At 32.5% G+C, this 13,322-nt stretch overlaps 1 protein-coding gene across 1 annotated transcript; it reads left to right on the forward strand.

Moving 5' to 3' along the window:
* Positions 1-8,100: 8,100 nt before the first annotated feature.
* LOC131620603 (peptidyl-prolyl cis-trans isomerase FKBP17-1, chloroplastic-like) lies at positions 8,101-9,419 on the forward strand. The gene is made up of 4 exons (XM_058891736.1): positions 8,101-8,467; positions 8,561-8,683; positions 8,908-9,024; positions 9,109-9,419. Exons 1-4 carry the CDS (start codon positions 8,168-8,170, stop codon positions 9,229-9,231), a joined length of 663 nt encoding a protein of 220 aa, XP_058747719.1. The 5' UTR covers positions 8,101-8,167; the 3' UTR covers positions 9,232-9,419.
* Positions 9,420-13,322: the final 3,903 nt, after the last annotated feature.

The following is a 13,322-nucleotide window of genomic DNA, read 5'->3' on the forward strand; positions in this document are numbered from 1 at the left end:
GTTTTATCATCTGAATCCTTTTAATGCTTTTTGATGTTATGACAAAAAGGGGGAGAAACATGATAATTGATTTGATTTATATTGTCAGTTGCTGGGATTAAGTCTCAACATTCCTAACATTATTTGCAAGTTCTATGTTTGTAAGATTTTTTGCAGGATTGAAGATATTCTGAAAAAGCTCAACATGAGAAGCAAATAAATGAGGAAAGGCAATTCTATAAAGAAGCATGCTCTTGGAAAATTGAAGCAAGCTTAGTGCTGTGAAGCTTCAAGATCAGAAGCAACAAGAAGAAGAATGTTCTGATATTCATTCGTAGAATGCTCTGATGTTCTCGGTTGAGAATATACTCTGATACACTTTCTTCATATTATATGCTCTGATAAATGCTATTCTTTAAGAATACTCTGATACATGATAGTTATCAAGAATGCTCCGATACATTCACGTTATGCTCTGATACATTCATGTTCTGATATTTTTGTCTAGTATGTTCTGAAACATTTTAGGATGTAAAGATGCTCTGATGATGCTCTGATACATTCAAGAATGTTCTGATTCAATCAAGCATGCTATTACAACTAAGAAGAAATTCAAAGCTCTGAAGCTGTCATATGGAAGCAAGAAGCAGAAGCTCTGAATATTCTGAAGTTCTAGGCAAAGTGAAAGTCTCTGCTGAAATGAAAAATACTCAGGGAAGTCTTTTATTTATAAATTCTTCTAGTATTTATTTCAGGGGGAGATTGTTAATCTCAGGGGGAGACATATTGACACACTCTGATTATATGCTTATGCTATATCTGTGAAATTGTCTTTTGTCATCTGATATTCTGATTGCAAATTCATATCAATTATATATGTTTTTGTCATCATCAAAAAGGGGGAGATTGTTAGAACAAGATTTGTTCTGATCAATATTCTTGTTTTGATGATAACAATGTATATGAATTTTGTATAAGACAATGTGGTACTCTAATCCTATGCATTTTCCATTTTAGGAAATATATAAGGAGTATGCACAATTCAGCGCTAAGAAGCACTGACTCAGAAGATTCTGGATTGCAACATCAGAACATGCTCTCGCAAGACATTAGAAGATGGTCAAGCAGAATCAGAACATGGTCTATGAAGCATCAGAAGAAATTGAGATTAGAAGCATAAGCATTGAAGTTCTTATGGTATCACGCTAAAGCACTTCAAAGTCAGAAGACAAGAAGATGCTCTGCACCAAGCTGTAACTCTGATTCTGATTATTCAAATGTTGTATTCACAAAATCTGAGATCAGAAGTTAGTACTAGATGACAGGCTACGGAGTCTAGTCTCTTACTGACAAAAGGAACGTTAGAAGCTACAAAAGGCAAAGTCAGTAAAAGCAGAGAAAAGCATGGCTCGAGGTAGTTGACAAATTAGTGAAAACATTAAATGCAAAGTTGTCCAGTCACGCAACGCATTAAATGCATTTCAACGGTCATCTTCTCAAACGCCTATATATATATAGTGAAGTTCTGATCAGAAGTAACATACAACTCTTGCAAGAATACCAAAACGCTGTTGAAATCAATACTTACGAACTTCATCTTCAACCTCACATTCTTTGTAATATTTAGTGAGTGTTAAACTTAGAATTTAAGAGAAATATCATAGTTGTGATTATAGCTTTCTAAGAAGCAAATTCATACTCTTGTAAACATTTATTTTACATTGATTTGTAAAAGGTTCCTAGAGTGATCAGCGAGATCAGTAGACTCTAGAAGACTTAGAAGTTTCTAAGTGTTGATTTCCTAGAGTGATCAAGGTGTGATCAGTTTACTCTAGAAGACTTAGAGTGTTTCTAAGTGGTTAACCATTATAATCAAGGTTGATTAGTGGATTAAATCCTCAGTTGAGGTAAATCACTCTAAGGGGGTGGACTGGAGTAGTTTCGTTAACAACGAACCAGGATAAAAATATTGTGTTCATTGTTTTTATCTTAAGAGTTTTTAAAGTTACACTTATTCAAACCCCCTTTCTATGTGTTTTTCTATGCTTCAGTTGGGCCATATATACTTCTTCCTCAAGAGACACATTCAAAAAAGCATTATTTATGTCAATTTGTGCTATGTCCCACTTATATGTTAAAGCAAGAGTAAAAAGAACCTTGATGGTTGCAGGTTTGATGACAATTGAAAAAGTTTCATGATAATCAAAGCCATATTGCTGATTGAAGCCTTGGCAACCAATCTGGATTTGTACTTGTTAAGAGAGCTATCAGAATTCCCTTTGATCCTAAACACCCATTTCCAGCCTATGGCTTTTCTATGAGCAGGAAGAGAAGTTAGAGTCCAAGTTTGTTTAGCCATTAGAGCATTGTACTCTTTCTGTATAGCTTCAAGCCACTTGGGATGAGCTAATGCTTGCTTGACTGTGGTAGGCTCAGTATGAGCCAAAAAAACTTTAGGTTTTAAAACTACTTATTTTGCCTCTGGCAACCATAGGGTGATTGTTGGTAACAAGTGTTGTCTATGGTACATTATCAGGAATAGAGGGAGACAAGGATAACTCAGAAGGTACAAGTGTAATATTATCACTAGGATGGTCTAAAACATGATCAGACTCAACATATATAGGGATGTTTCTTTGACTGTTTTCATATAATACCTGTTGAGTATTGTCAGGAGTGACAACCTGAGTGACATTGACCTGATCTGAACTAGTATCAGCCTGATGAAAAGAAGCAATAGGGTGCACAAGACTAGACTGATCAATCTGTGTAGTGTTAGGGAGCAGGTTATTTGTAAAGTTACCTATATGAAGTAGCAGCCTAGGTGCATACACATGATTAATAGAAAAAGTATCATTTCTTTGAAGAGTACTACCTATGATAGAGTGAAAGGAAAACTTTGCTTCATCAAACACAACATCTTTTGAAATATATATATTTTCCTTCACTACTGATACACTTATGACCCTTATGCTGAGGAGAGATACCTATATATATATACACTCAGAACTTTTGAGTTTAAGTTTGTTTTTATTAAAGGGCCTGAGATGAGGAAAAAAACACATCCAAAGGTTCTAAGACACTTATAATCTGGTATATTATTGAAAAGAGCATGTAGGGAGAAGTAAAATCTGGAAAATTAGATGTTGGTACCCTATTTAGGAGGTATACAGCATGAGTGAAACTATGATCATCCTAATATTCCATAGGCATTTTAGCATGAGCAAGGAGAGTTAAACCCATTTCTACTATACTTCTATGTTTTCTTTCCACAGTGCCATTTTGGTGTGAACTGTGTGGACATGTTAACCTATGGACAATACCAAGTTCACTTAGGTACTTTGTGAATGGTCTAAATTCACCTCCAAAGCCAGACTTGACAACTTTGACTGGAGTGTTAAACTGAGTTTTCACATAAGCTAGGAATTGCTTAAAAATGTCTAAGGCTTCAGACTTTTGTTTCAAGAAATACAACCAGGTATATTTTGTGTAGGTATCAACTATGGCTATATAGTAGGAATACCCTTGACTGGAGGGATTGGGTGAAGGACCCCATAAGTCAACATGAATCAGTTCAAATGCATTATAATAAACAATTTTAGACAGTGGAGCATGTAACCTATGAGATTTTCCAACACTACAAGAACTACAAAACTCAATACAATCTTTATTAGGTAAAGAAATGTTACAAAGTTTCAATATACAATTGAGAGCTACAAAATTGATATGACCTAGTCTATTATGCCAAAGAGAAAGCTTATTGAAACATGTGCTTAGAGAGTTCGAGACCTGATCTTTTGATGAAATGCTAACAATGTTGGCTGCAGGGGAATTCACTAGCTGAGAAGAGAAACAATATAGGCCACTAGTATCCAGGAATCCTTCTAAAAGAACCTCCTTAGATACCTGAGATTTGACAAAACAATTGTTAGAAGGAAATTCAAAAAAGACATTGTTATCTTTAGAAAATTTGGACACATGCATGAGATTCCTAGTGATGCTAGGTACATGGAGTAAATGTTTCAAGGCTAAAGTTGTGTGAGATGTCCTGGGGGATTGAATTTCAGCTAAGTCCACATAACTAATTATAAGACCTTGACCTACCAACTAAGACATGATTAGAACCATTGTACTTATGTGAATTTTTTAGATAACAACTATAAGGAGTTAAATAGTGAGATGCACCTGAATCAACAAACCATGCTTGAGATTCTAAGTTGAAGGGAACTTTAAAATCTTCTTGATGAGCTAAAAAGGCTGAGGCTTGTATGGTGTTAGATTCCCGATCCTTCTTCTCACCTTTGGAATGCTCATTGGATGAATTAGATTGTTGATTCTTTGATGTTGCTGGCTCAAAATTCTCATCATAGCTGTGCCAGCAATCCATAACAGTATGACCATACTTGCCACAAAGCTGACAAGTTGGCTTGTTTCCTGTTGAATAGTTTGGTCTGACTCTGCCACAACCTCTTCCCCTGAAATTTCCTCTGCCTCTATGATGCCGAGGACCACCTCTGGTGGCTTTGTGACTGAAATTCTCTTTAGTGTGTGCAATGTTTGCAGTGGCATTATCTATTGAGAGCTCTTGACGATATTTGTAAAGCTGCGCTTCTTGCACGTAAAGCAAGGCTTCAATCTCATATAGTGTGGGTGGCTCAAGTTTCCCATGCACCATCATAATGAAAAAGTTATATTCTTCCGGAAGCCCTTGCAAGATAGCATCAATTTGATCACGCTCAGAAATAGGTTCTCCTACAGCAAGAAGAGCACAGGAGATAGCACGAATGTGAAGCACAAACTCAGATATATAACAACTTGCCTTTTTCGTGACCTTTAGCTTAGCACGAAGTTGATGAACCCTAGCTTTCATGACTGTAGTGAAGTAATTGTGAATCTGGTCCCAAATTTGATATGAGTGCTTGCAAGATAGCATACGAGGAAGAACTGACTCAGAAATTGTTGATAACACCCATATGAATAGGGCTTGATCTTGTACAATCCAAGATTCGTACTCCTCCGATTGAACGTTAGCACGCCCATCTTCTTCATTCTTGAACATCGGAGGAATTTGTGGATTAACCTCAAAATGATGAAGCTTGTGTGCAAGGATGATGCCTTCAACCTGCTTATTCCAAAGAAGGAAGTTCTTTTCTTGAAGTTTGATGGAGAGTTTTGGTCCAAACATTGTGTGATTGGAAGCATTGGCGAACGGTGATAACTCTGTTATTGTATGTGGTGATCGCGAATCGGAGTTTTAAGGGGATGCAACCATGGTTGACGTATCTTAGAAGCTTGCAACAGACACTTGTAACAGAAAAAAATCGCTCGATGAAGCTTTGGAGAGATTACACAAAGAATGAGGTTAGCATCGGAAGGTAGGTTGGATCGGTGGCGATTGATACCATAATAGAGCATGAAAAGCTTTGCTTTCTCATTTCACAAAGAAGATGAATATTCAAGATTTCTGTTACAATTCAGTTACACTGCATAAACTAAAATGATCGAGCTTGTCCACTTATATACTATCCTATTCTATAGTATGAATAATAAGCAATAGAAGATTACAAGCAAAAGCCCAATGACCTAGATAGGCCGGTCCAATACAATGTGTAAACACTAATAGTAGTGAACTATAGGAGGAAATCAATGCAATACACATCTAGAGGTACAATGTTAACTTTCAAATTGATAACTTCAAATACAATGCCAACTTTCACATGGACAATATGCACATCAACGAGAAATTAATGAAGTGTCCATATCTAAAACAATTCTAACCAATTTTTAAACATAACTTCTTCATAAAACAAATAATTTAGTTTATAGGATCTCAAACTATATTATGGGATTTGCAACTTGTAATTTGCATCATATATCTGTCCGGATTCAACCATATGAAATAAATCAACATAGACTAAAAGTGTGTTTGGATTGACGGTAAACATAATTGATTCTAATAGAATTAAATTTGGTAGAATTGATTTTAATAGAGTTGAGTATAGTAGAATAGATTTATGTTTGATTACATTTATATAAGAATGAGTTGAACAATAAATTTTAGTGTAAAAATCACCCATAATCAATTCTGGAGTTAGAAGCTACAAATTTTAGCTTCAAATAGAATCAATTCTTCTTTTGATAAAACAAATATCTCAAAATTATCTAGAATCAATTCTACACTTCTAATATTGATTCTAGGTCTTTCGAAAATCAATCCAAACATACTTGAAATGAACAAGAACACTATAAAATACAATGATGAAAGTTTAAGAGTCCTAATATCTTTGCATTCATACAAATATGATGTATATGATAGTTCATCAACAGTTTGATTTTCATTTGAAACACAGATTTTGTTTTTAAAGACTTTTAGTATAAGAAAAGGGAGAAATATTAAAAGAAAATTTCTTTACCCACCTCCTAACCTTCTTACCCACCTCTGACAAAATTACCAAAATACCCCTTATTTCGGAAATACATTTCCGAAAACGTACTTTTATTGAAAAAAAAAGGTGTTTTCGGAAATGCACTTCCGAAAACACGAAAAAAAGGTGTTTTCGGAGATGCATTTCCGAAAACACCCCCTTTTTTGAGTTTTCGGAGATGCATTTCCGAAAACACCCCCTTTTTTGAGTTTTCGGAGATGCATTTCCGAAAACACCCCTTTTGGGAGAGGGAGGTGTTTTCGGAGATGCATATCCGAAATATTCCAAGACCAAATTGGTCTTGGAATGTTTCGGATATACACTTCCGAAATAATTCAATAATTATTCAAAAATTAAAATAAATTAATAGGTATAAAATGAAAGTGAATCAATAAAATGAAGGTAAATCAATAAAATTAAGGTGAATCAAAATTTTCTAAACAATTTGAAACTTAAAAATAATTTTATTAACTTATATAAATCAAGATTCTTACTTAAATTTTTTTTAATATTAATAAATAATAAACGTTATATTGAAATAAAAAAAATTATGACCTTCAATCAAATTTTGTTATTTTTATTTAAATAAATTTATATTATATATACTTTATATACACTATAAAAATTGTTATATTTTTAAATAGTGCATTAAAATATAAAAACTATATAAACAGTAAATATAAAAACAAACAAGGATTAATGATTAATTCAAAAATATTATATAAAGTGAATAATGAAATTGATAATATTTTGTAATTATTTTTAAACATTTTAAAAAATATTATATATATTTTTTACGTTTACATATTTGTGTGCTTATTATTCATTATTTATGCACATTTTGAGCATTATTTTTTATTCTATTTAAAATTAAAACAATTTTATTATTTACTTTAATTAATTGAATATGATTTTTTTAAAGAAAATAAAAACGTGAGTTTTGTTTTAAAATAAGAATATGTTATTTTTTTATAAAGATTAACAATTATTATAAATATATAAATAAAAAATTATAACTTATTTTGTAAGTGAAATTATTTTAATTTTTTTACTTAAAATTATTTTAAATTTTAAAATTTGAATTAGGATAGAAATATATAATAACTATTATTCATAACTCATAAATTATATCAAAATATATAATTATTATTATTTATTACTCATAAATTATATCAAATTTATGATATGTAAATTAATTAATATCCTAAAATTAATTTTTGAGATTTTTTAAGATTTTTTTTTGTTGTTTCGGAGATGCATCTCCGAATTAGTCAAAATCCAAATTTTTGGGATTTTTTCGGAAATGCACTTCCGAAGTCTGGAAAAATTTTGAAAAAAAAAAACTTTTGAAAATGCATTTTCGAAGCGGGGTAAAATGGGTTTTTCGCTGGGGTGACCCCATTGGGAGGTGGGTAAAGAAATATAGTTTAGATTTTAGAATTTAAGAGTCTAAAAACAAATTTTAGATTCTAAAATCTGAAAAACATTTCTATTAAAACGAGAAGTTTCACTAGTGACAAAAAAAAAAACGTAATTATATTTCTAATTCTTTTGTTAAGAGAGATTTTAGTAATTTGAATTTCAACAAAAAGATAAATAAAAGTTGTGAACTTTTGTCGATTAAAATTGGATATAAAACTATAGTACTTTAAATTTTAGTAGTATTAATGTTGAAATAATTGCATCAAATTTTTGTCCAACTAATTTCCTATGAAAGAGGCTAAAGAGCTATAAGGATCCATGTTTTTGGGACATGATAGAAAATGAAGATGATGATAAGAGAAAGTTGTGTCTCTAGAAGTACACCACGTGTATGTGCCACTCTTCCTCACACAAAATATCCATGCATTATTACAAGAAGACCCTTATCTCTATCCCTCATCTCCACCACTTTCTCTGCTTTAATCTTCTCACTTCCTCCTCCCCCTTCATCTTCCTCTCCCTTACCCTTACCTTCTTCAAAACATCCAATAGCTGATTTCTCTGAACTCCCGGATTCCGGCGGTGTTAAGGCTTTGGAACTCCTTGTTGGTTCTGGTGAAGTTCCCTCAGATGGAGACCAGGTATGTATGATTCTCTCCTTCAAATTAGCTCAACCACTTAGTTGATATGAATTTGTATAAACATTTTGTTTTATAATATAAACCATCTTGAAGGTTGAGATTCATTACTATGGAAGACTAGCAGCAAAACAAGGATGGCGTTTTGATTCAACGTATGAGCATAAAGATGAGAATGGTGATCCTAGTCCTTTTGTCTTTGTCCTTGGTTCTGGTAAGGTAAGCTTGATTTTGGATCATTTGTCTTTGTCCTATGCTTTTATCATGTAACAGAAGAACTTACTAGTATCATGTCACATAAGAAAACTTACTATTACTAGTTTACTATTCGGTGCGATTATATCAGCACTAATCTACCAGATTTCATCAAAACTCTTAGAAAGTTAGGATGAGTGAAGTCCTTGTGTTGCAGTATGTGAGAATGAAATGGTTTGTATGTTCAGGTAATTGGTGGGATTGATGTGGCAGTGAGATCAATGAAAGTAGGTGGAATTCGTAGAGTCATCATACCTCCATCACTTGGGTACCAAAACACATCACAGGAACCTATTCCACCTAATGTAAGAATTATGTAGACAGTATTAGGTTTGTTGAATAATCAGTTATTATTACATTACTAATTTTTGTTGATTTTCAACATAAAGTTCTTTGACAGGCAGAGGCTGTTTACTACAATTTTTAATCCAACTCGACTTGCAAATGGTGAAGGGTCTACTCTAGGGACACTTATATTTGATATTGAACTGGTTAGTACCAGGCATATGTGAATTCAACGTGTATGATCCACCAATCTAGAAAGAAACAAATGTATATTTTTATGAGGTGGTGTTACATTAGTAACACTGTACATGTATGGATTAGGATTGTACATGGATCATAAACCAAACCAAATTATATATATGGTTTGGTTTGGATCATAAAACTGTTTCTATAAAATCGGTTTGGTTTTTTAAAATCGATTTACATACGGTTCAATCCAGTTTTAAACCGGTTTTTAAAATAAAAATCAGTTTTTAAAAAATCGGTTTTAAACTAGGTTTTCTCAAAACCGGTTTTTTACTTAAAAAAAAACAGTTTTAAAACCAGTTTTATAAAAAAAACCAATTTTATAAAAAATCCAGTTTTATAAAAAACCAGTTTTAAAATCAATTTTATAAAAAAATTAGTTTTATAAAAAAAATCAATTTTAAAATCATTTTTTTAAATACAAAATATCACAAATAAATTAAAAAAAAAAGTGAACTTTTAATTTACATATACTAACTTATTTCAATGTGAATTCTAATTGGTTAATTCAATCTGTAATGTTTATCTCTAGTTGTGAAGTAGAAACAACTTTTGTCTTAATAAATTAAAACAACTACCAATTGCATCCAAAACTACATATCTAGACCACAAGTCTATCATTAATACATGTAATGTATGAATTATGAAATTTGATACATGTAATGTATGAATTATGAAATTTGGTAGCATAAATAGAATTGAACATACAGGTTCTATTTCAAGAACATTAAAGTTGTTGTCAAACAATAAAGATTATAATTTGTTAACATAGTTGTCTTAGTTTAATAAACTAAAAGTTGTTTCTACTTCACAATTAGAGATAAACATTACACATTGAATTAACTAATTAGAATTCACATTGAAATAAGTAATGCAAGTGGGGTTATCTTAGTTTATGTAGATTAAAGTTGCTCCTACTTAACAATGGGTTTTGGAGTATACTCATACTTGAACCGGTTTGTAATAATGGGTACCGGTTTTTTCTTAATGGGCCACCAGTTTGTAAACATAAATTTGGGTTGGATTTTTAAATGTGGTTTTATTTGGATAGTAATTTAGTTTTTGGTTACCGATTATTTTGTACACCCCTGGTATTGATGAATATACATAATGTATCTAAATGCTAATATCATTTTTTTTTTGTCTATGTCAGTGATATGATTGGTATTGGAAGTGTCCAATTAGAAGTTTTTCCACATATTACTGGATTAAAGAGCCTTTTAAAAAACGTGTTGTTTCACATTTTTAAAAATTTAGGCACCGAAGAAATTATCGGATCGAATTGTAGATTATGTCGTTCTTTTTAAGACGTTTTATTGCGACGTTGTCTAAAATTATGGAAAACACTCGAATTATCGCGCCGTCTCGTGACATCTCTAAAATAAGGCGCTATCATATTAATTTTGTTTTTTGATTAAAATTAATTGTATATAACAACGGTTGAGCAGCCAACCGTGGTAAAACCATCAAGCTTTTATGGGTTCAAACTTCAGTGCAATCACTTATTGACAGTAATGTCGTTTCCTTCACAGTGAAACCCTATCACCCAATTTTTTTCTTCTTCTTCGCCATTAGCCGTGAATCTTGTGCTTCATACGTTAAGATATTATTCTTACATCTTATTGTTAGATAATTTCGCATTATCTCGTTTGTTGCATGTTGTTTTTGTTGATTAATTGTTATCATTTTTTCAGATTCGTTTTCACTACCTTAACAAAGACCATACTTTGGCTATGGTACATATTGTTTGTGTAGTTATGGAAAAAAGTACAAGAAGCATGAAGCTATGATGGAAACTTCATCCACCTTGTACTTATTCTTCATAGCTTCACAAACAAGATGTATTTTACATGATTTTCATAAATTTTTTCTCTTCTTCATCGTCATAACTTTGTTGTTGTTGTATGTTGTTATTGATAAATCTTTGTTGTCATGATTTTTTTAGATTCGTCTTCACCACCTTAATAAAGTGCATGAGGGGCTATCGTACATATAGTTTGCGTAGCTATGAAAAAAATATGAAGTATGAAGTTGTTGTGGAAACTTCATCCACCTTTGTATTTTTTTCATAGCTTGACAAACTAGGTGAACTTCATAATTGTTTCATTTTCACGATAATTTTCTATAAAAGGTGTGTACTAAAATGTATGTTTTTTAATGTTGTTGCATGTATTTGTAGATGAAGTATAGTTTATTATATTGACAGTAGATGAAGTATAGTTTATTATATGCTATGTAGATCGTTTGTTTCATTAACATTTGACTGAAAATACATTCATTTAAATTGACATAGAAACTTATAATCTGAAAATTAAATTGTAATTGAAAACTAACTTATAAAAATCAACGTTTTCTGGATTGCTTGCATCTCATCATTTATTTCACGTTCTTTAGCATTTGAAATGAGATGCAATGACCTGATTCCTTCAATACATCGATATCTTCTCTTAAAGTTTAATTAGAATAAAATCTAATTATTGGCTGGGTCAACCTCATTGTTGTCACTTATCATCGTGAATGTTATGATGATAAGTTATCATAACAATCATGATGATAAGCGACGACAATGAGATAGACCCAACCAATAAATTAATGTTGTTCAAATTAAACTAGAATCGATGCAATGAAGGAATCATACCATTGAATCACAATTTATGTGTTAAAGATTTAATTTTCAGATTATATACTTCTTCATCAATTTGAATGGTTGTATTTCTTTAATGAGGTGTATGGAAAAACAAACAATCTACGTAGTATATAATAAACTATGGGTACTTACCACAACGATTATCTAATGTAAGTGTGACGAATTGTAATTTATGTTTCAAAATATTGCTGCTGAGAATTGAACCTAGGACCTTTAGGTCTATCACAACGGTTGAGTTAACTAACCGTTGTGATAGCGCGCTTTCCAGTATACTACAACGGTCCCAGGATCCATAATTGTAAGTAATGCATCTATGACAACACTCTACATAACAATGCTTGAACCCGCATGATTATATGTATTTTCCAACTGTTGTTAAATAGGTTTTCTGTAGTAGTGCTCGGCTACCCAGGCGAGAAAACGAAGGGCACCATGAAAAGCTAGCACTTAACACCTTGGTGTTTTAAAAACCCAAGTTATAATTTAAAAGGTCATGAGTTCGATCCCTAGGAACTGTATATTTTTATTTTCTAAATTTTGTTGCGCACGTCATATACCTTTCGATTTTATTTAAAATATGAGGTAATAAGGTATTCATTTACCTCAATTTAATGTAATAACCGACGGGTCTTGGTTGTATTGTATCAATTGTGAATACAAGATTACAATCACAAAGATGTTTTTGATTAATGGCAAACTCAATAAGCACACAAGCAACAAGGTGAAAGCAGAAAACTCAAAGAAAAGCAAGCATTGATCACTCATGTCAGAACAGGTCGACCTATTATGCTTATAGGTTGACTCAACACAAGCAAAACAAGAAGAATGCAGAAAAGCAGCAGTTAGGTCGACCTACTGTCAACCTAGGTCGACCTAAAATGGAGAAAAATCCATATACCTCTGCTAGGTCGACTCACACATCATCTAGGTCGACCTAAATTGATGAATTTTACATACCAGTCTGCTAGGTCGACCTACACAACAACTAGGTCGACCTAATCTGAGAAAATGTCCCCAGAATGCATTTGAAGAGGATTCTGGTCGACCTACTCCTTAAACAGGTCGACCTAACTGGGAGCAAAATTCTGCAAGCACTGCTAGGTCGACCTAAGCTCTACAAGAGGTCGACCTAACTGATCAAGAATGCCAAAAATTTTGTTTCTCTCATCTCCAACTGCTAAGTTATCTTATATATTATCAAAGGTTCATTATTCAATGCAACACCAACGACTGAAAGATACACAAACGCTTCTCATCTTCGTTCTTCATCATCTCCAACACAATTACACATAATCATTCTTGCGTTGCGGGTTAGTGATGAGTTCGATAACGTCCATGGAACGGAATTGAAGATTCCTAGTGGGTGAAGGTTTGTGGGGTTTGTTGGTGAATAAAATCTGCGGGTTTTGTCCTCCACGACGGGTG

Source organism: Vicia villosa, linkage group LG1 (assembly GCF_029867415.1).
Source record: "Vicia villosa cultivar HV-30 ecotype Madison, WI linkage group LG1, Vvil1.0, whole genome shotgun sequence".
NCBI classification, from domain to species: domain Eukaryota; kingdom Viridiplantae; phylum Streptophyta; class Magnoliopsida; order Fabales; family Fabaceae; genus Vicia; species Vicia villosa.